The following is a 22,849-nucleotide window of genomic DNA, read 5'->3' as shown; positions in this document are numbered from 1 at the left end:
GTAAATGCACAAGTCAACATAGAGATACACACGTTCCAAGACAAGTCTTGAGTGTTCACAAGTGAAACCTTATCGTGAATAAGTTTCACTGTGTTTCACAATGTTTCACAAAGATTGTGGTTTTGGAATTCTCACCTATTTTATACTCAAATTACAACACCAAAAACAATCATGTTTTGATATATAGTATACAAAGGGAAACTAATATATATAGAATTTATTTTAACTAATATGAGATATATGGGTACATAAGTAATAAGGTTACCTTGAAAACAAAAAAAAAATATTTATATTTTTATGAAACAAAAAAGAAAAAATAAAGGAATATTATTTAGCTTTAGGGAAAATGATGAATTGATTTCCCTCAACTTGTTTTAAAATTAGACCTGAATATGAAAATGATCCTCCCCTTATGCAACCCATGTACTTTCCCATATATTAAACTGTATTGTTTTATTTTGTCGTTTAATTTAAGTAGGTTTTGTAATTAAGATTAGTTTTGAATTTTCAGAGGAATGAACTACATGGTTAATTTAAAAGGAAATTCTGGAAATTTATTACTTCTAAAATGCTTTTTCAAGAATCATATATTTGGAGTGTTACACCGTAGAATTCAGCTAAAATATGAAAATAAGTTGTGAAATGAAAAGGATATAGCTATTACTTCTATTAATGTAAAATCTATTTTGTGGTAGGAGGAGCTGCGCTACCAACTCTTGAACATTGTTCTTTGAGAGGAAAAAGTGGATAGATTGGAACTTTTGGCAAGCAATTGGCTTCGGCTTCCAAGAATGCTTTGCAACAAGCAGGGCCTATATGTCCGAATTTTCCTGTGAGTAAGGATGTATAAATCTCTATAATGCATCCTGGAACATTCATCACTGAAGACCAACATTTTGTTACATCAGGTAATCCTGGAATACCGGGACTTGGTTGGAATGGGAGTGGAAAAGGAAATGGGATGGGAAACTGGGCTAGTTGAGCATTGGCAGAGACTACAAAACCCACGACCACCATTAGGAACCAGAAATGTTAATAGATATTATGAGATAAGGGAAAAAAGAAGAAATATTTCTTCAAATATATGAGTCTTTATCGAGTTTGTATTTTGATTGATGAACATATTGTACAATCATTTGTCTATTTATATTGAAAGGAAAGAAGCTATAGAAACGTCTTTGTACTTTTATGTGAAACTTAATCACCTGTTTTCAAATAATACAAAGCAGAAACCGATGAGCCAAACATTATTAAATATAACTGGTGGACTCTTAAGTCATGAAAAAAAAACTGATCAGATTAGTCTAAATTATACAGTTTTGTTTTGCCTCAATACTATTGTTTCAAATCATCTCCCGTCTAAGCCAAATAACTACATTTCTTGCTCTCTCTTGAAGCCAGGGGTAATCTACCAATTTCTAGAGTCTTGATCGTATTTTGGCTCTCTATATGCTTAAACTCTAAATTATTTTTTCAATTATCAATATAAATTAATTTTTGAGGAGAGAGAACACGATAATACAACATTTAATTATATGGTTTTGGGTATAATTTTGTAGAAAATAACCATTTAAACAGGCTAAATACATTGGCTCCTTTAGGTGGTGAATTCTTTAAAAGGAAAAAAACATTATTTAGAAACAATTTGTTTATTAAAACACATAGAGCGAAATGAAATATTCTTCTATATAACTAAATGATTCCTCTGACTTAGATAGTAAATGCACAAGTCAGCATAGATATACACACGTTCCAAGACAAGTCTTGAGTGTTCCCAAGTGAAATCTTATCGTGAATAAGTTTCACAATGTTTCACAATGTTTCACAAAGATTGTGGTTTTGGAATTCTCACCTATTTTATACTCAATTTACAACACCAAAAACAATCATGTTTTGATATATAGTATACAAAGGGAAACTAATATATATAGAATTTATTTTAACTAATATGAGTTATATGGGTACATAAGTAATAAGGTTACCTTGAAAACAAAAAAAAATTATATTTTTATGAAACAAAAAAAGAAAAAATAAAGGAATATTATTTAGCTTTTGGTAAAATGATGAATTGATTTCCGTCAAATTTTTTTAAAATTAGACCGGAATAAGAAAATGATCCTCCCCTTATGCAACCCATGTACTTCCCATATATTAAATAGTATTGTTTTATTTTTTAGCTTAATTTAAGGATGTTTTGTAACTAAGATTAGTTTTGAATTTTCAGAGGCATGAACCACATGGTTAATTTAAAAGGAAACTCTGGAAATTTATTACTTCTGAAATGCTTTTTCTAGAATCATATATTTGGGGTGTTACACCGTAGAATTTAGCTAAAATATGAAAATAAGTTGTGAAATAAAAACGACATAGCTATTACTTCTATTAATGTAAAATCTATTTTGTGGTAGGAGGAGCTGCGCTACCAACTCTTGAACATTGTTCTTTGAGAGGAAAAAGTGGATAGATTGGAAATTTCGGCAAGCAATTGGCTTCGGCTTCCAAGAATGCTTTGCAACAAGCGGGGCCTATATGTCCGAATTTTCCTGTGAGTAAGGATGTATAAATCTCTATAATGCATCCTGGAACATTCATCACTGAAGACCAACATTTTGCTACATCAGGAAATCCTGGAATACCGGGACTTGGTTGGAATGGGAGTGGAAAAGGAAATGGGATTGGAAACTGGGGTAGTTGAGCATTGGCAGAGACTACAAAACCGACAACCACCATTAGAAACCAGAAATGGTTAATAGACATTATGAGATAAGGGAAAAAGAAGAAATATTTCTTCAAATATATGAGTCTTTATTGAGTCTGTATTTTGATTGATGAACATATTGTACAATCCTTTGTCTATTTATATTGAAAGGAAAGAAGCTATAGAAACGTCTTTGTACTTTTATGTGAAACTTAATTACCTGTTTTAAAATAATTCAAAGCAGAAACCGATGAGACAAACATTATTAAATATAACTGGTGGACTCTTAAGTCATGAAAAAAAATCTGATCAGATTAGTCTAAAGTATACAGTTTTGTTTTGCCTCAATACTATTGTTTCTAATCATCTCCCGTCTAAGCCAAATAACTACCTTTCTCGCTCTCTCTTGAAGCCAGGGGTAATCTACCAATTTCTAGAGTCTTGATTATATTTTGGTCTCTATATGCTTAAACTCTACACTATTTTTTCAATTATCAATATAAATTAATTTCTGCGGAGAGAGAACATGATAATACAACATTTAATTATATGGTTTTGAGTATAATTTTGAAGAAAATAACCATTAAACAGGCTAAATACATTGGCTCCTTTAGGTGGTGAATTCTTTAAAAGGAAAAAAACATTATTTAGAAAAAAATTTAGTTATTAAAACACATATAGAAAAATGAAATATTCTTCTATATAACTTAATGCTTCCTCTGGCTTAGATAGTAAATGCACAAGTCAATATAGAGATACACACGGTCCAAGACAAGTCTTGAGTGTTCACAAGTGAAACCTTATCGTGGATAAGTTTCACTATGTTTCACAAAGATTGTGGTTTTGGAATTCTCACCTATTTTATACTCAAATTACAACAAAAAAAATCATGTTTTGATATTTAGTATACAAAGGGAAACTAATATATATATATATATATATAATTTATTTTAACTAATATGAGTTATATAGGTACATAAGTAATAAGGTTACCTTGAAAACAAAAAAAAAATATTTTTATGAAACAAAAAAGAAAATTAAAGGAATATTATTTAGCTTTAGGGAAAATGATGATTTGATTTCCCTCAATTTGTTATAAAATTAGACCTGAATATGAAAATGATCCTCCCCTTATGCAACCCATGTATTTTCCCATATATTAAATAGTATTGTTTTATTTTGTAGTTTAATTTAAGTATGTTTTGTAATTAAGATTAGTTTTAAATTTTCAGAGGCATGAACCAAATGGTTAATTTAAAAGGAAATTCTGGAAATTTATTACTTCTAAAATTCTTTTTCTAGAATCATATATTTGGAGTGTTACATCGTAGAATTTAGCTAATATATGAAAATAAGTTGTGAAATAAAAACCAAATAGCTATTACTTCTATTAATGTAAAATTTATTTTATGGTAGGAGGAGCTGCGCTACCAAATCTTGAACATTGATCTTTGAGAGGAAAAAGTGGATAGATTGGAACTTTCGGCAAGCAATTGGCTTCGGCTTCCAAGAATGCTTTACAACAAGCGGGGCCTATATGTCCGAATTTTCCTGTGAGTAAGGATGTATAAATCTCTATAATGCATCCTGGAACATTCATCACTGAAGACCAACATTTTGCTACATCAGGTAATCCTGGAATACCAGGACTTGGTTGGAATGGGAGTGGAAAAGGAAATGGGATGGGAAACTGGGGTAGTTGAGCATTGGCAGAGACTACAAAACCCACAACCACCATTAGGAACCATAAATGTTTAATAGACATTATGAGATAAGGGAAAAAGAAGAAATATTTCTTCAAATATATGAGTCTTTATCGAGTTTGTATTTTGATTGATGAACATATTGTACAATCCTTTGTCTATTTATATTGAAAGGAAAGAAGCTATAGAAACGTCTTTTTACTTTTATGTGAAACTTAATTACCTGTTTTCAAATAATACAAAGCAGAAACCGATGAGACAAACATTATTAAATATAACTGGTGGACTCATAAGTCATGAAAAAAAAACTGATCAGATTAGTCTAAAGTATACAGTTTTGTTTTGCCTTAATACTATTGTTTCCAATCATCTCCCGTCTAAGCCAAATAGCTACATTTCTCGCTCTCTCTTGAAGCCAGGGGTAATCTACCAATTTCTAGAGTCTTGATTATATTTTGGTCTCTATATGCTTAAACTCTAAACTATTTTTCAATTATCAATATAAATTAATTTTTGAGGAGAGAGAACATGATAATATAACATTTAATTATATGGTTTTGAGTATAATTTTGTAGAATATAACCATTTAAACAGGCTAACTACATTGACTCCTTTAGGTGGTAAATACTTTAAAAGGAAAAAAAACATTTTTTAGAAACAATTTAGTTATTAAAACACATATAGCGAAATGAAATATTCTTCTATATAACTATATGCTTCCTCTGACTTAGATAGTAAATGCACAAGTCAACATAGAGATACACATGTTCCAAGACAAGTCTCGAGTGTTCACAAGTGAAACCTTATAGTGGATAAGTTTCACAAAGATTTTGGTTTTGGAATTCTCACATATTTTATACTCAAATTACAACACCAAAAACAATCATGTTTTGATATATAGTATACAAAGGGAGACTAATATATATAGAATATATTTTAACTAATATGAGTTATATGGGTACATAAGTAATAAGGTTACCTTGAATACAAAAAAATATATTTATATTTTTATGAAACAAAAAAAAAGAATATTATTTAGCTTTAGGAAAAATGATTAATTGATTTCCCTCAAATTGTTGTAAAATTGGACCTGAATATGAAAATGATCCCCCCCTTATGCAACCCATGTACTTTCCCATATATTAAATAGTACTGTTTTTATTTTGTAGTTTAATTTAAGTATGTTTTGTAACTAAGATTAGTTTTGAATTTTCAGAGGCATGAACCACATGGTTAATTTAAAAGGAAATTCGGGAAATTTATTACTTCTAAAATGATTTTTCTAGAATCATATATTTGGAGTGTTACACCGTAGAATTTAGTTAAAAATGAAAATAAGTTGTGAAATAAAAACGACATAGCTATTACTTCTATTAATGTAAAATCTATTTTGTGGTAGGAGGAGCTGCGCTACCAAGTCTTGAACATTGTTCTTTGAGAGGAAAAAGTGGATAGATTGGAACTTTCGGCAAGCAATTAGCTTCGGATTCCAAAAAAGCTTTGCAACAAGCGGGGCCTATATGTCCGAATTTTCCTGTGAGTAAGGATGTATAAATCTCTATAATGCATCCTGGAACATTCATCACTGAAGACCAACATTTTGCTACATCAGGTAATCCTGGAATACCGGGACTTGGTTGGAATGAGAGTGGAAAAGGAAATGGGATGGGAAACTGGGGTAGTTGAGCATTGGCAGAGACTACAAAACCCACAACCACCATTAGGAACCAGAAATGTTTAATAGACATTATGAGATAAGGGAAAAAGAAGAAATATTTCTTCAAATATATGAGTCTTTATCGAGTTTGTATTTTGATTGTTTAACATATTGTACAATCCTTTGTCTATTTATGTTGAAAGTAAGTAAGCTATAGAAACGTCTTTGTACATTTATGTGAAACTTAATTACATGTTTTCAAATAATACAAAGCAGGAACCGATGAGACAGACATTATTAAATATAACTAGTGGACTCTTAAGTCATGAAAAAAAAAATTGAACAGATTAGTCTGAAGTATACAGTTTTGTTTTGCTTCAATACTATTGTTTCAAATCATCTCCCATTCAAGCCAAATAGCTACATTTCTCGCTCTCTCTTGAAGACAGGGGTAATCTACCAATTTCTAGAGTCTTGATCATATTTTTGCTCTCTATATGCTTAAACTCTAAACTATTTTTTAATTATCAATATAAATTAATTTTTGAGGAGAGAGAAAATGATAATACAACATTTAATAATATGGTTTTGAGTATAATATTGTAGAAAATAACCATTTAAACAGGCTAAATACATTGGCTCATTTAGGTGGTGAATTCTTTAAAAGGAAAAAACATTATTTAGAAACAATTTAGTTATTAAAACACATATAGCAAAATGAAATATTCTTCTATATAACTATATGCTTCCTCTGACTTAGATAGTAAATGCACAAGTCAACATAGAGATACACACGTTCCAATACAAGTCTTGAGTGTTCACAAGTGAAACCTTATAGTGGATAAGTTTCACTATGTTTCACAATGTTTCACAAAGATTGTGGTTTTGGAATTCTCACTTATTTTATTCTCAAACTACAACACCAAAACAATTATGTTTTGATATATAGTATACAAAGGGAAACTAATATATATAGAATTTTTTTTAACTAATATGAGTTATATGGGTAAATAAGTAATAAGGTTACCTTGAAAACAAAACAAAATATTTATATTTTTATGAAACAAAAAAAAAATAAAAAATAAAGGAATATTATTTAGCTTTAGGGAAAATGATGATTTGATTTCCCTCAAATTGTTGCAAAATTAGACCTGAATATGAAAATGATCCTCCCCTTATGCAACCCATATACTTTCCCATATATTAAATAATATTGTTTTATTTTGTAGTTTAGTTTATGTATGTTTTGTTATGAAGATTATTTTTGAATTTTCAGGGGAATGAACCGCATGGTAAATTTAAAAGGAAATTCTGGAAATTTATTACTTCTAAAATGCTTTTTCTGGAATCATATATTTGGAGTGTTACACCCTAGAATTTAGCTAAAATATGAAAATAAGTTGTGAAATTAAAACGACATAGCTATTACTTCTATTAATGTAAAATCTATTCTGTGGTAGGAGGAGCTGCGCTACCAAATCTTGAACATTGTTCTTTGAGAGGAAAAAGTGGATAGATTGGAACTTTCGGCAAGCAATTGGCTTCAGCTTCCAAGAATGCTTTGCAACAAGCGGGGCCTATATGTCCAAATTTTCCTGTGAGTAAGGATGTATAAATCTCTATAATGCATCCTGGAACATTCATCACTGAAGACCAACATTTTGCTACATCAGGTAATCCTGGAATACCGGGACTTGGTTGGAATGGGAGTGGAAAAGGAAATGGGGTAGGAAACTGGGGTATTTGAGCATTGGCAGAGACTACAAAACCCACAACAACCATTAGGAACAAAACATGTTTAATAGACATTATGAGATATGGGAAAAAGAAGAAATATTTCTTCAAATATATGAGTTTTTATCGAGTTTGTATTTTGATTGATGAGCATATTGTACAATATTTTGTCTATTTATATTGAAAGGAAAGAAGCTATAGAAACGTCTTTGTACTTTTATGTGAAACTTAATTACCTGTTTTCAAATCAGACAAAGCAGAAACCGATGAGAAAAACATTATTAAATATAACTCGTGGACTCTTAAGTCTTGAAAAAAAACTTATCAGATTAGTCTAAAGTATACAGTTTTGTTTTGCCTCAATACTATTGTTTCAAATCATCTCCCATCTAATCCAAATAGCTACCTTTCTCGCTCTCTCTTGAAGCCAGGGGTAATCTACCAATTTCTAGAGTCAGGATCGTATTTTTGCTCTCTATATGCTTAATGTGGGAACCGAAATTTGCACCGTCAATATATCGTATAAATAAGGAAAGTAAGAAAATCCTAATTTCCCAGAGGTCCCGGATTTCTGCGGAGCCAACGACAAGTGACCAAATAGACACAGAAAATAGGAAAAGATAACAAAACGAATTTAGAGAAAACAATAAATCTTATTTCGAATTCGTGTAAGAGCGTTGCGAGCATTACAAGAGATTATAAGAGCTTTAGCCGCAAGTGCTGTCAGCGAGTTATCTAGCTTTAGCGACCTAAAACCTTAAACCTAGTTGAGTCGCAGCTCGATAACAAAATACGAAAAAGATGCGGAAACGGTTTTTGATTGATTTCGGACTGAACCTTATTAAAGGCTGCCTACGTACCCCTTTCGAGGATCAAGCGGAACGTAGTTCATTTGATAGAGCTGGACAAGAGATCGAATTGCCTGGACGAGTTCGTCTAGTAATTGAGTGCCAGTCATAAAAATCGAACTTGTCGAGAATAAAGCCTAAGTTTCTAAGTGCAGCGAATTGTGAGTCTAAAAGCCCTTTCTTTTTTTATGCCTCTCGCCTTGAACTCCTTATATACTCGCTTCTAGGTTGGTTTACGCCTTCCTCTTTTGCCCTTAAGCCGTCATAGTCCAAAAAGTGGAGATATTCCATTTTTCCGATCTTCATGATTATCTGCGGAAACTTTCCATTTATCTGCGAAAACTGATATTTATCCTCCAAGCATAAACCGTCGCAAGGTTTATGGGTTTTTCAATAAATCGTAAGTGGGCCTCAAATCAAATTTAGGACTCTTTGGGCCGTCTTTTAATTCGAGACGTTTGTCACGAATTCTCCGATAAAGTTAATTTTCCGCGGTTTTATCGTAAACCAAACTGATGATCCCATTTGATTGAGAAATCAAGAAATGGTTAGTCGTGGTTTGCGGAAGATCGTAATAAGGATAGTCGAGAGTGCATAGTTTTATGTCGTATCGTCATTTCGGAAGACTTTGGACGCTTCGGAAGATGGTTGGTGTATATATGCTTGGTTGCTATAGCGACCGAGCCGGACGTTCCCTTGGCTGCTCTGTGATGACTGAGCTGTGTCCTTGCCGTTTATCGATCTTTCGTTATTTCAAATGATCGCACTTTAACGAGAACACGATTTAGTCGTAGAGTTCTTCGTAAGGATTCGATCTTTACGATTTCTTTCGTAAAGAAAACAAAGATGTATATTTTTATCGAATGTTTTGATACTAACTTCATCGTCAACACGAACCATTGGAGCTTGTTTCGATGCTGCGGACAAATATTTTCAAGAATTTTATCGTAAAAATTAGTTTAAGTAATTTTTACGAAAATTAACTTTTTCGAGAAATATTTTCGAACGTTAATTTCGTTGTGACCGTTTTTGACCCCAACAGTTAGTCCCCCAGCCCGTTAGAACCGTGGATCGTAGATGCGAGGTTCTAGCGTGCGATAAGATAAGTCAGGCAAGTTAGGCGGAATTAATGGTTGAAAATGTCCGTTGAAAGTCGTACGTTCATTCTAAGAAGAGTGGAATCTTGTAAGATTGGGGCTGCGCTTGATGAAAGCTGCCTACGTACCCTTTGTCAAAAGGGATCAAGCCATTCGTAGTTCGTCTTGGAGTTAAGATGCTTACGATCTGTTTGCCAATGAGATCTTTACGCTTTAGTTATGTGTCATGTAGAGATTATCAGGCGCGTGGCCGTTTACTTGGGCTAAGTGTGGGCGTATTTATGTTTTCGGGACCGAAAGCGTGTGGCTTCGAATCCCAGCCGCTTTGCGACTTTTTGAATTTCGCGTTTTAGGAGCATGTTTGTATTCATGTGAAATGTAGAGGGAAGAGTATGAGTTGTCATCTCATATCTAACTCTGTGTAGATCGTTATATTTGCTGTTCGTTTTAGATGTACGGAAATTTTATTCTTCGAAATTTCATGAACGTTGGAATACAAGCGAAGAGACATATTTTGGGATTTCGTATCTTTTGATATCATGCCTAGAGATGTTAGAGACCAGTGTGCTGGGTTTAGGGCAAGACCTAGGCTTACTTCTGGTTTCGGGGGTGCGATGACTAATTCGGCTTACGTATCCCGTTACAGTTTCAACCTGATTCCATACCGATTTAAAGTCCGCAATAGGTTCTCGGCTTATACGACTTGTATGGTTGGAATCGAGCATCTCTCCAAGGACAATTTCTAAGTCTCCTGGAAGTGCTGACCAAAATTCTGGATTTCTTTTATAGCGCTATTATCCTTGTGTCGGATGTACGAGAGTCATCTCTACGAGATGGCTAAGTCTATTTATGACATTAAGAGTTTGTTATGATCAGCAACAAACTTAATGGTAAAAATTCCCGTTTTGAGTCTTTGCGAAGGATATGTTTTTTGAGAAGATGTTAGTGCGTATCACTGTCTTGTCTTCCAAGAAGGTGATTTTATCGAGGAAGGTAATTTAATCGAAGAACGAATCTTCAGGCGCCTGCGACGTCTCGCAATGCTGAAGATTTGTTATTCTTTCGTATGCCGCGTTATGTGTTAGAAATGTTCGCGGGCTTGAATGTGTTCCGGTATTTCATGGGTTTAGTCTTAACCCTGCGTTAGAGAAACACGTTGGTTTATCTGTGAATGTTCTAAAAAAAACTGTTGTTGATGCTAAGTAGTTTGATTTACGATAGAGAAATTAGGACCGAAGGGTCGCGTATTTTTGATATGGGATGAAGCGTTTTTCTCCACTGTGCTTTTGTGAAGAGTCGGCTCTCCGAGATTTATTTCGTACATTTTTAAAGATGATTCGTATAGCCTAGGAGCTTTGTTACGATTTTGTCCTTACATGCCGCGTGTTTCTAGGTAAAACGTTGCGGGTTTAAAGTGAATTGTGGAATGTGTGAGACTTGGTCGATTATCGACAAGTTTAATTTTTCCGTTAACCATTTGGTTGTTAGGACTTTACTTTGTTACGAAAAATTATCGTATAGTTTCTGCTCTGATTATACGACAAATAGTCTGTGTGATCGTCACTTGGCGTTTTATGAAAAATCGTGGATTTTTCCTTAGCCATTTAAGCAATTGGAGCGGTGACCGCTTAATTGTTTTAGTTTGGGGGGAAGGTTGCATTCAACCATATAGCCAAGGAGTTGGCAAAGGACCAGACTATGAAACTTTTGTTTTCCGATTGTCCCCAAGAAGCTGCCGAATTCTGGTTCGGGATTTACAGGGAGGCGTAGTTCGCCAAGGGCCAAAAAATGTTTGTCGAGATAAAACATATCAAGTATTGCGGAGTTTTCCATGTTATTGTTGAAGGTTGTTTTAAAACAAGTTTCCACTTTGGGTTTAAGTCATACGATTCGTGTTTCGTATACTGTTCCCTTTAGTCGTATAAAACTGTTTCCTCTTTATCCGAAGACAAATCTTAAGAGGCTCGACGCAGAACCTTTGCGGATTCGGTTGCGATGCAACTTTTTGCTCAGATGTAACCGAGGGAAGTAAAAAGAAGGAGTCAACGATTTCCATGGAACTTTGTTTTTATTTTACGAAATGTTATATATGACATTTTTCTTGAAAACTCGCTACGTCTGTTTCTGAAAGTTGCTTCGTATGCCCTGTTTGAGTATACGGAGGATTTTTCGTGAAATTATCGTGAAGGTGTTTTTCGTTAATTTCTCACGAAGTTTGTGAAGTTGTTTTAACGATGGTCTTATTTTCCCACAGGCTGTTCCGTATAAAATATTCTTGTTATACGAAAAATAATGGGCGTCCAGTTTTAGGAAATCGAAGACTTCAGAGTCGCAATGTTTTCCGCGGATTTCACGTAGAACATTTATGTTTAGATTTCGACTTTTAGTGACAAATGCTTGGAAATACTCATGGAGTTTTCCGAAGCTTATTCCAATATGATCTAGTCGCTAACCATCGTGTCATTAATCTGATGTTGGTACAAGTTTTCTAATCGCGAGATTGCGACAAGAGATGTTGTAGAGCTCTCAAGACTATGTTCGCTGACGGTCTGGCTATATTGCTGACGCATTTGGAAGAATCTTTGATTGTCGTTCGCCTCTTTAGACGATTTTAATGAGGCATTGGATTGGCTGTGGTGTTTTCAGGCTGATGACTTGGGATATTTCAGTTTTTAAGAAAACTACTAGGAAGGAATCGATTTTAAGACGACGTTCGTATCTCTTGCTCTTTCTTTCTTTAGGACGCATGATGAGTACGCATTTATGCGGGGCGATCATTTCTCGGTTTTGCGAGAGATTAGATCGGTTTGCGAGTTCTGCCTGGTCAGTTAAGGAACAATAGAACAAGACTGAAATTTTGCCTATTATTTAACTTACTAGACTATCCACCTAGATTCTAAGTTCCTTAAAGTTAACGGCAGTTCCTGAGACGCTGTCATCCTTTATCCTACGGAAAAATAAATATCTGATAAAATTTTCTAAGTCAGACATACCTTAGTGTTTTCGTAGATGCAGTTTTGTCTTTTCTCAGTTTTGCTCGCTTATTTCCCCTTCTTCTTCTCGTGTACGTTCACCGTTCTCGACATTGGTGTTTATCCTTTGAAACTCGACAATTATCTTCCAAACTTGATTGACATCTTCTCCTTTCGATACAACGTCAATAAAAAAAATTCAACGTAATCATATAGTTGAGGCGGCTAAAGTGTTAAGTTAACGGCTGCCGTTTTATACGATCAATTTGAATCCATGCGAGAAAACAAGTCTTTGCATTTTTTTTGTTTTTTGTTTTTTTCTGATATTATAAAGTTTCAATGGTAACTTCAATCGAGGCGAAACAAGAGACGTTTCAATCGAGATTCGAAAGTGAACGCAAAGATGGAGGTAGGGTGAGTAGGAAAAAGCCGTGGAGTTTAAGATGAGTTTTTACTTGTTTTCGTCGTAAACTCTCAACGGAAACTCCGATTGAGACAAAAAGAAAAGCGTTTCGAAGAGGATTCAAAGGAGAACGCAGAGGAGGACTCCTTTGAGGCTTGACAGGTCGTTATAGCGAGTGAGTATGTCTGACAGGTCGCTATAGCGAGTGACAGTAAGTTGAGATGAGTCCCACTTGTTTTCGTCCTAAAATCTCAACGGAAACTCCGATTGAGACGAAACGAAAATGCGTTTCGAAGAGGATTCAAAGGAGGACGCAGAGGAGGACTCCTTTGAGGCCTGATAGGTCGCTATAGCGAGTTAGGATGTCATTTTGGTCGCTATAGCGAGTGAAAGAGAGCCAAGACGAGTCCCACTTGTTTTTGTCGTAAAATCTCAACGAAAACTCTGATTGAGACGAAACGAAAAACGTTTCGAAGAGGATTCAAAGGAGAACGCAGAGGAGGACTCATCTTGGGGCTGGTTTTCTATAACGACCAAGCTTGGCTCTCTATAGCGAACGAACTTGTCTCGGTGCTCGGTCGCTATAGCGACCGAGCTTGTCTTGTGGCTCGTTGCTCGGTCGCTATAGCGACCGAGCTTGGGTTCGATGCTCGTTCATTATTGCGACCGAGCATGGTCCGATGCTCGGTCGCTATAGCGACCGAGCTTGTCTCGGTGCTCGGTCGCTATAGCGACCGAGCTTGTCTCGGTGTTCGGTCGCTATAGCGACCGAGCTTGGCTTTGAGTTTAACTTTCTGGGGAGTAACCTAGGGTTTTTTAGCAGTTATTGGGGGAGCGAGTTTTACTTTTCCGAAATGTTTTCGGAGAAATCGTTTTGGTCGAACCCTTATGCGCTGAGATTTCTCTCAACTCGGTAATAAGAAGAATTTCACGGGGTTGGAAGATTTTATCGTTGCCCTTTGTGTTTGGAGGGAAAAAATCACGAGCTCGATTTAGTGCTCTTCCTGTGACGGAAGGTTTTCGATTTTGTTGAACACTACGGCGTTTGCGTAAGCGTTGGCCATAGGGGCGGTCAGTGCTGCGAGTTTGTCTTTTATATATGTGTACGTCTTTTTGATCAAGCATTTGTGGCTGTGGGAACCGAAATTCGCACCGTCAATATATCGTATAAATAAGGAAAGTAAGAAACCCCTAATTTCCCAGAGGTCCCGGATTTCTGCGGAGCCAACGACAAGTGACCAAATTGACGCAGAAAATATGAAAAGATAACAAAACGAATTTAGAGAAAACAATAAATCTTATTTCGAATTCGTGTAAGAGCGTTGCGAGCATTACAAGAGATTATAAGAGCTTTAGCCGCAAGTGCTCTCAGCGAGTTATCTAGCTTTGACGACCTAAAACATTAAACCTAGTTGAGTCGCAGCTCGATAACAAAATACGAAATAAATGCAGAAACGGTTTTCGATTGATTTCGGACTGAACCTTATTAAAGGCTGCCTACGTACCCATTTCGAGGATCAAGCCGAATGTAGTTCAATTGATAGAGCTGGACAAGAGATCGACCTGCCTGGACGAGTTCGTCTAGTAATTGAGTGCCAGTCATAGAAACCGAACTTTTCGAGAATAAAGCCTAAATTTCTAAGTGCAGCGAATTGTGAGTCTAAAAGTCCTTTTTTTTTATGGCTCTCGCTTTGAAATCCTTATAAACTCCCTTTTTGGTTGGTTTACGCCTTCCTCTTTTGCCCTTAAGCCGTCATAGTCCAAAAAAGGAGATATTCTATTTTTCTGATCTTCATGATTATCTGTGGAAACTTTCCATTTATCCGCGGAAACTGATATTTATCCTCCAAGCATAAACCGTCGCAAGGTTTATGGGTTTTTCAAGAAATCGTAAGTGGGCCTCGAATCAAGTTTAGGACTCTTTGGGCCGTCTTTTGATTCGAGACGTTTGTCGTGATTTTTTTGATAAAGTTAATTTTCCGCGGTTTTATCGTAAACCAAACTGATGATCCCATTTGATCGAGAAATCAAGAAATGGTTAGTCGTGGTTTGCGGAAGATCGTAATAAGGATAGTCGAGAGTGCATAGTTTTACGTCGTATCGTCGTTTCGGAAAACTTTGGACGCTTCAAGATGGTTGGTGTATACATGCTTGGTCGCTATAGCGACCGTGCTTCGTATGGAGCTTGGTCGCTATAGCGACCGAGCTTCGAATGGAGCCCGGTCGCTATAGCGACTGTGCTTGTTTTCGAGCTCGGTAGCTATAGCGACCGAGTTTGTGTTCGAGCCTGGTCGCTATAGCGACCGAGCCGGACGTTCCTTTGGCTGCTCTGTGATGACTGAGCTGTGTCCTCGTCGTTTATCGATCTTTTCGTTATTTCAAATGATTGCGTTTGAACGAGAACACGATTTAGTCGTAGAGTTCTTCGTAAGAATTCGATCTTTACGATTTCTTTCGTAAAGAAAACAAAGATGTATATTTTTATCGAATGTTTTGATACTAAATTCGTCGTCAACCCGAACCATTGGAGCTTGTTTCGATGCTGCAGACAAATCTTTTCAAGAATTTTATGGGAAAAAGTGCCTATTCCGACCCGAACAATTTCGATCGTGCCAAATACGACCCGAACAAATAGTCATTGCCAAATACGACCTGAACTTAATTAAAATTCGAAAAACCTACCCAAACTTCTTAAAAAGAGCCTAAATCTACATTGACTCTAACAGAAGTTAGTCAACCGTTAACAAGATAAAACGACGTCGTTTTGATATACAGGAAAAAGTGCCTATTTCAACCCAAACAATTTCGATGGTGCCAAATACGACATGAACACATGGTCGGTGCCAAACACGACCTGAACTCAATTATAATTTAAAAAAATTATCTGAACTTTTTAAAATGTGTCTAAATCTACATTAACTCTAACAGAAATTAGTCAATTGTTAATAAAATAATATATAATATTAACTTTGAAAAAAATCCACAAAAGTGAAAAAAAAAAATCTATATAAGAAATTTTTATAAATAACTTCAAAATTTTAAGTATATCTAAGCTTGTGTAATTATAAATATTATATTATTTATATTTAGTGAGATATAAGTTTATTAAAAATATGATAATTAAAAATTATGTATTTATATAAATCAGAAAATTTATTACCAAAGTTTTAAAATTGAATACAATGAAGAAAAAATAGTAATTTATATAATTTTAAATTTGTAATAATATTTTAAAAAGTTACATTTGTCTAGTTGTTAATGTACCTCTTTAAAAATGTACCACATCATTGTTTAAGTCCTGGAATGAACATATATTAAATATATATATATATATATATCAAAATAACGTCGTTTTATTTTTTTAACAGTTGACTAACTTATGTTAGAGTTAATGTAGATTTATGCACATTTTAAAAAGTTCAGGTAATTTTTTTTAATTATAATTGAGTTCAGATCGTATTTGGCACAAACCATGTGTTCGGGTCGTATTTGGCACCAACAAAATTGTTTGGGTCAAAATTAACACTTTTCACCGTATATAAAAACGACGTCGTTTTATTTTGGTAACGGTTGACTAACTTTTGTTAGAGTCAATGTAGATTTAGGCTCATTTTAAGAAATTCAGGTAGGTTTTTTGAATTTTAATTAAGTTTAGGTCGTATTTGGCACTGACCATTTGTTCGGGTTGTATTTGGCACGATCGAAATTGTTCGGGTCGGAATAGACACTTTTCCCAGAATTTTATCGTAACACTTAAACTCTAAACTATTTTTTAATTGTCAATATAAATTAAGTTTTGAGGAGAGAGAACAAGATAATAAAAAATTAATAATATGGTTTTGAGTATAATTTTGTAGAAAATAACCATTTAAACAGGCTAACTACATTGGCTCTTTTAGGTGGTGAATTATTTAAAAGGAAAAAAAAATTATTTAAAAACAATTTAGTTTTTTTTTTTTGGCATCAAAAGGCTATTCTATTACTCAAACTTGAGGTGGTCTGGGTAACCAGACCGGAATAGAACAACCAAAGTAGCATAATGATCTATGAAAGGTACGAGAGTTCCTAGCTAAAGAATCAGCTATCACATTCTCAGATCTTGGTACATAGCAGATCTTGAAGTCTGAATAGCATAACTTGATCGTGTGAATCATCTCCAATTCAGTTGAGAAGCTTGGCCATGCTTTTGGTTCCGCCAGCATTGCTATCAGGTCTTTGCAATCAGTGTCAAATCTCTGACAATCCGACTGTTGCATTGTTTCCATTGCCCATCTCAAAGCTTCCAGTTCCGAGTGTAGAGCTGACTCCCTCCTCCTCAGGTTTCTCATCCCCATTAGCTGTATCGTCCCCCTGCTGTCTTTCCATACCCATCCAAGTCCACTAAACGGATCAGTAGAGGTCCATGAACCATCTATCAAGCATATATCACCCGAGCTTATGACTTGAGGCTCTTGAATAACTGGAGTCGTAGTCATATTCTCTCTAGCATTATGCCATGATTGGCATTCACTCTCTGCATGCCTGACTAGCTCACCTGGATCCCTGTCTATTCCCTTGAATAGTTTATCATTACGGGCCTTCCATCCATATAATCCAAGGGTATGGATCCCTGTCATTCTCTGGCTCCGCTATGCTGTTTTTCCTCCAAAATAAATAATCCATATTGTTGTAGATGCTTGAAGAAGGAAATATTTGAGGGCTGGATGGTGTAGACGATAAAGCCCATGTTTGAAGAGCTGGTGGACAGTCAAATATTGCATGAGTCATAGTTTCTTCTTGCTCTCCACATCTTGGACAGTAGTTATCACATCTCATGTTCCTTCGTACTAAATTCCTTGTAACAGCTACCTGTCATGTGATCAATTGCCATAAAAGATGGTGGATCTTTTGTGGAGCATTCACTTTCCATGCAAAGGCTTGGAGTTTAGTAATGCTGGGTTCCAGAACTTGTGTTTCCACATCATCCTTCAGAATGTTTGCTGCTACCCAGTATCCAGATTTTACCGTATATTGTCCATTTTTGGTGTAATTCCAGCAGAAGGTATCTGGTCGATGAGTTGGGCTTATGGCCATATTCTGAATACTTGGTATGTCATCATGATGAACATATTGTTCAAGCAAACGTAGATCCCACTCTTTTGTCTGAAAATCGATCAAGCTACTGACTGTCATTTCCGGATGAACCACTGGAGCATTAGCCCGAGCCGGTCTCGCTGGCACTGATGGAATCCATGGATCCTGCCATACTTTGATCTCATACCCTGAATGTACTTTGTTCCTAATTCCCAACAGCAGTAGTTTCCTTGCTGCAATAATACTTGTCCACACACAGGATGGGGAATCTACTGAGCAAATTCGTAAAGGCGAACTCAGTCGATAATATCTGCCTTTCAGTACTCTTGCCACTAATGAATCTGGGAACTGAACAAGACGCCATAGCTGTTTTCTAAGTGAGCTAGATTAAATTCGTGTATCAAACGAAATCCAATGCCACCTTCCTCTCTAGGTTTACACATTTTATCCCAAGTAGCCCAATGTATTCCTCTTTTTGGAGGGTTTGAACTCCACCAAAACTGTGCAATGGCACTAGCGAGGCTCTCACAAATCTCCAGAGGGAGTAAGAAGGTAGACATCACGTACGTCGGGAGAGCTAGTAAGATAGACTTGATTAGCACTTCCTTTCCTCCCTTCGATAACCATCTGCCAGTCAATCCATTCACCCTATGCAACAGCTTCTCCTTTAGGAATGCAAATAACTTACATTTAGACCCACTGATATCTTCTGGTATTCCTAAATAGGTCCCCATTCCTCCTTCATTTTGTATGCCCAGTATATCTTTAATTTGTTGACAGTCACTTGTGGTATCCTCTTACCAAAGAGCAAAGAAGACTTGTCAAAATTTATGCATTGCCCAGATGCTTGTCCATATCTCCTGACTACTTTCATAACTTCTTCACATTTACGGGGCTCCGCCTTACAGAAGAAAAGGCTATCGTCAGCAAAAAAAAGGTGAGATACCGGGGGGCTAGCCCAAGCGGCTCGCATCCCCGTTATCTTCCCTTGATTCTCTGCTTGACTAAGAAGGCTAACGAGCGCTTCCGTGCATAGAATAAATATGAAAGGAGACAAAGGATCTCCTTGACGTAGACCTCTCTCTGGAACTATGTGTCCTCTAGGTTCTCCGTTCATCAAAACTTGGTACTTGACCGAGGTTACACATCTCATAATCCATTCAATCCATACCTCAGAGAAGCCCATTTTCCTCATGACTGCCTCTATAAAAGACCATTCCATTCTATCGTAAGCCTTGCTCATGTCTGTCTTAATGGCCATTCTCTTAACCCTTCCTCCTGGTTTTGTTCTCAAAGTATGGAACATCTCCTGTGCTATCATCACATTATCTGATATTTGTCTTCCTGCCACAAATGCCGATTGAGTTTCAGATATCAAGTGTGGAAGAAGCTTCTTTAATGTTTGGCATAAAACCTTAGATATTATTTTATAGCTGACATTGCATAGACTGATAGGTCTAAACTGTGTCATCTCGTTCGGCTTCGTGGTCTTAGGTATGAGACAGATGTTTGTGTCGTTCAGTCCTTGTGGTATTGTACCTTGGAAGAGAAATTGATTAACCATAAGAGTTAAATCATCTTTAACAATGTCCCAAAACATCTGGTTGAAAAGAGCTGTCATACCATCTGGCCCAGGAGCCTTTTCTGGACGCATAGCAAAAAGTGCTAACTTGACCTCCCATTCTGTTACTGGCGCTGTGAGATCTTCATTTTTTTGTGCAGTAATGGTTGTCTTTACCTCCGTAAGTGCCTCTGCTATATCCTCTGGATTGGATGATTCAAATATTTGCCTGAAATAACTAGAAACAATTTAGTTATTAAAACACATATAGCAAAATGAAATATTCTTCTATATAACTATATGCTTCCTCTGATTTAGATAGTAAATGCACAAGTCAACATAGAGATACACATGTTCCAAGACAAGTCTTGAGTGTTCACAAGTGAAACCTTATAGTGGATAAGTTTCATTATGTTTCACAAAGATTGTGGTTTTGGAATTCTCACCTATTTTATACTCAAATTACAACACCAAAAACAATCATGTTTTGATATATAGTATACAATGGGAAAGTAATATATATATATATATAGAATTTATTTTAATTAATATGAGTTAAATTGGTACATAAGTAATAAGGTTACCTTGAAAACAAAAAAAAAAAAATTTATGAAATAAAAAAGAAAAAATAAAGGAATATTATTTAGCTTTAGGGAAACTGATGAATTGATTTCCCTCAAATTGAGGTAAAATTAGACCTGAATATGAAAATGATCCTCCCCTTTGTTGGTCTTTATATTTAGTTTTTAGATGCAACCCATGTATTTTCCCATATATTAAATAGTATTGTTTTATTTTGTAGTTTAATTTAAGTATGTTTTGTAATTATGATTAGTTTTGAATTTTCGGAGGCATGAACCACATGGTTAATTTAAAAGGAAATTCGGGAAATTTATTACTTCTAAAATGATTTTTATAGAATCATATATTTCTAGTGTTACACCGTAGAATTTAGCTAAAATATGAAAATAAGTTTTGAAATAAAATGACATAGCTATTACTTCTATTAATGTAAAATCCATTTTGTGGTAGGAGGAGCTGTGCTGCCAACTCTTGAACATTGTTCTTTGAGAGGAAAAAGTTGATAGATTGGAACTTTCGGCAATCAATTGGCTTCGGCTTCAAAGAATGTTGTGCAACAAGCGGGCATATATGTCCGAATTTTACAATGAGTAAGGATGTATAAATCTCTATAATGCATCCTGGAACATTCATCACTGAAGACCAACATTTTGCTACATCAGGTAATCTGGAATACCGGGACTTGGTTGGAATGGGAGTGGAAAAAGAAATGGGATGGGAAACTGGGGTATTTGAGCATTGGCGGAGACTACAAAACCGACAACCACCATTAGGAACTAGACATATTTAATAGACATTATGAGGTAAGGGAAAAAGAAAAAACATTTCTTAAAACATATGAGTCTTTATCGAGTTTGTATTTTGATTGATGAACATATTGTACAATCCTTTGTCTATTTATATTGAAAGGAAAGAAGCTATAGAAACGCTTTTGTAATTTTATGTGAAACTTAATTACCTGTTTTCAAATAATACAAAGCAGAAACCGATGAGACAAACATTATTAAATATAAACTGGTGGACTCTTAAGTCATGAAAAAATAAACTGATCAGATTAGTCTAAAGTATACTGTTTTGTTTTGCCTCAATACTAATGTTTCACATCATCTCCCGCCTAAGCCAAATAGCTACCTTTCTTGCTCTCTCTTGAAGCCAGGGGTAATCTACCAATTTGTAGAGTCTTGATCGTATTTTGGTCTCTATATGCTTAAACTCTAAACTATTTTTCAACTATCAAAATAAATAAATTTTTGAGGAGAGAGAACATGATAATACAACATTTAATAATATGGTTTTGAATATAATTTTGTAGAAAATAACCATTTAAACAGGCTAACTACATTGGCTCCTTTAGGTGGTGAATTCTTTAAAAGGAAAAAAAATTATTTAGAAACAATTTAGTTATTAAAACACATATAGCAAAATGAAATATTCTTCTATATAACTATATGCTTCTTCTGATTTTGATAGTAAATGCACAAGTCAACATAGAGATACACATGTTCCAAGACAAGTCTTGAGTGTTCACAAGTGAAACCTTATAGTGGATAAGTTTTACTTTGTTTCACAAAGATTGTGGCTTTGGAATTCTCACATATTTTATACTCAAATTTCAACACCAAAAACAATCATGTTTTGATATATAGTATACAAAGGGAAACTAATATATATAGAATTTATTTTAATTAATATGAGTTAAATGGGTACATAAGTAATAAGTTACCGTGAAAACAAAAACAAAATTTTTATGAAACAAAAAAGACAAAATAAAGGAATATTATTTAGCTTTAGGGAAAATGATGAATTGATTTCCCTAAAATTTTTGCAAAATTAGACCTGAATATGAAAATGATCCTCCCCTTTGTTCTTATTTATATTTACTTTTTAGATGCAACCCATGTAATTTTCCATATATTAAATAGTATTGTTTTATTTTGTAGTTTAATTTGAGTATGTTTTGTAATTAAGATTACTTTTGAATTTTCAGAGGCATGAACCACATGTTTAATTTAAAAGGACATTCGGGAAATTTATTACTTCTAAAATGCTTTTTATAAAACCATATGTTTGGAGTGTTACACCGTAGAATTTAGCTAAAATAAGAAAATAAGTTGTGAAATAAAAACGACATAGCTATTACTTCTATTAATGTAAAATCTATTTTGTGGTAGGAGGAGTTGCGCTGCCAACTCTTGAACATTGTTCTTTGAGAGGAAAAAGTGGATAGATTGGAACTTTCGGCAAGCAATTGGCTTCGGCTTCCAAGAATGCTTTGCAACAAGCGGGGCCTTTATGTCCGAATTTTCCTGTGAGTAAGGATGTATAAATCTCTATAATGCATCCTGGAACATTCATCACTGAAGACCAACATTTTGCTACATCAGGTAATCCTGGAATACTGGGACTTGGTTGGAAGGGAAGTGGAAAAAGGAAATGGGATGGGAAACTGGGGTAGTTGAGCATTGGCAGAGACTACAAAACCCACAACCACCATTAGGAACCAGACATGTTTAATAGACAT

At 35.0% G+C, this 22,849-nt stretch overlaps 6 protein-coding genes and 1 pseudogene across 6 annotated transcripts; all 7 read right to left on the bottom strand.

Annotated features, from left to right (window-relative positions):
• Positions 1–681: 681 nt before the first annotated feature.
• Positions 682–1,017, bottom strand: LOC130498560 (uncharacterized). The gene has a single exon (XM_056992023.1). The coding sequence runs from the start codon at positions 1,015–1,017 to the stop codon at positions 682–684; it is 336 nt and encodes a 111-aa protein (XP_056848003.1).
• Positions 1,018–2,394: 1,377 nt separating this feature from the next.
• Positions 2,395–2,757, bottom strand: LOC130498559 (uncharacterized). The gene has a single exon (XM_056992022.1). It carries the CDS (start codon positions 2,755–2,757, stop codon positions 2,395–2,397), a length of 363 nt encoding a protein of 120 aa, XP_056848002.1.
• Positions 2,758–4,100: 1,343 nt separating this feature from the next.
• Positions 4,101–4,463, bottom strand: LOC108830594 (uncharacterized). Its single transcript, XM_018604194.2, has one exon. It carries the CDS (start codon positions 4,461–4,463, stop codon positions 4,101–4,103), a length of 363 nt encoding a protein of 120 aa, XP_018459696.2.
• Positions 4,464–5,786: 1,323 nt separating this feature from the next.
• LOC108830593 (uncharacterized) lies at positions 5,787–6,149 on the bottom strand. The gene has a single exon (XM_018604193.1). The coding sequence runs from the start codon at positions 6,147–6,149 to the stop codon at positions 5,787–5,789; it is 363 nt and encodes a 120-aa protein (XP_018459695.1).
• Positions 6,150–7,504: 1,355 nt separating this feature from the next.
• On the bottom strand, positions 7,505–7,867 carry LOC108830592 (uncharacterized). Its single transcript, XM_018604192.1, has one exon. It carries the CDS (start codon positions 7,865–7,867, stop codon positions 7,505–7,507), a length of 363 nt encoding a protein of 120 aa, XP_018459694.1.
• Positions 7,868–15,897: 8,030 nt separating this feature from the next.
• On the bottom strand, positions 15,898–17,728 carry LOC130499083 (uncharacterized). The gene is made up of 2 exons (XM_056992988.1): positions 17,126–17,728; positions 15,898–15,966 (listed from the first exon to the last, which is right to left on the bottom strand). The coding sequence occupies exons 1-2, from the start codon at positions 17,726–17,728 to the stop codon at positions 15,898–15,900; spliced, it is 672 nt and encodes a 223-aa protein (XP_056848968.1).
• A 4,757-nt stretch (positions 17,729–22,485) lies between these two features.
• Positions 22,486–22,849, bottom strand: LOC130498677 (uncharacterized; annotated as a pseudogene).

This window comes from Raphanus sativus, chromosome 8 (assembly GCF_000801105.2).
Source record: "Raphanus sativus cultivar WK10039 chromosome 8, ASM80110v3, whole genome shotgun sequence".
NCBI lineage: Eukaryota > Viridiplantae > Streptophyta > Magnoliopsida > Brassicales > Brassicaceae > Raphanus > Raphanus sativus.
The sequence above is the reverse complement of the archived record's forward strand: the minus strand, read 5'-3'. Positions and strand labels throughout refer to the sequence as shown.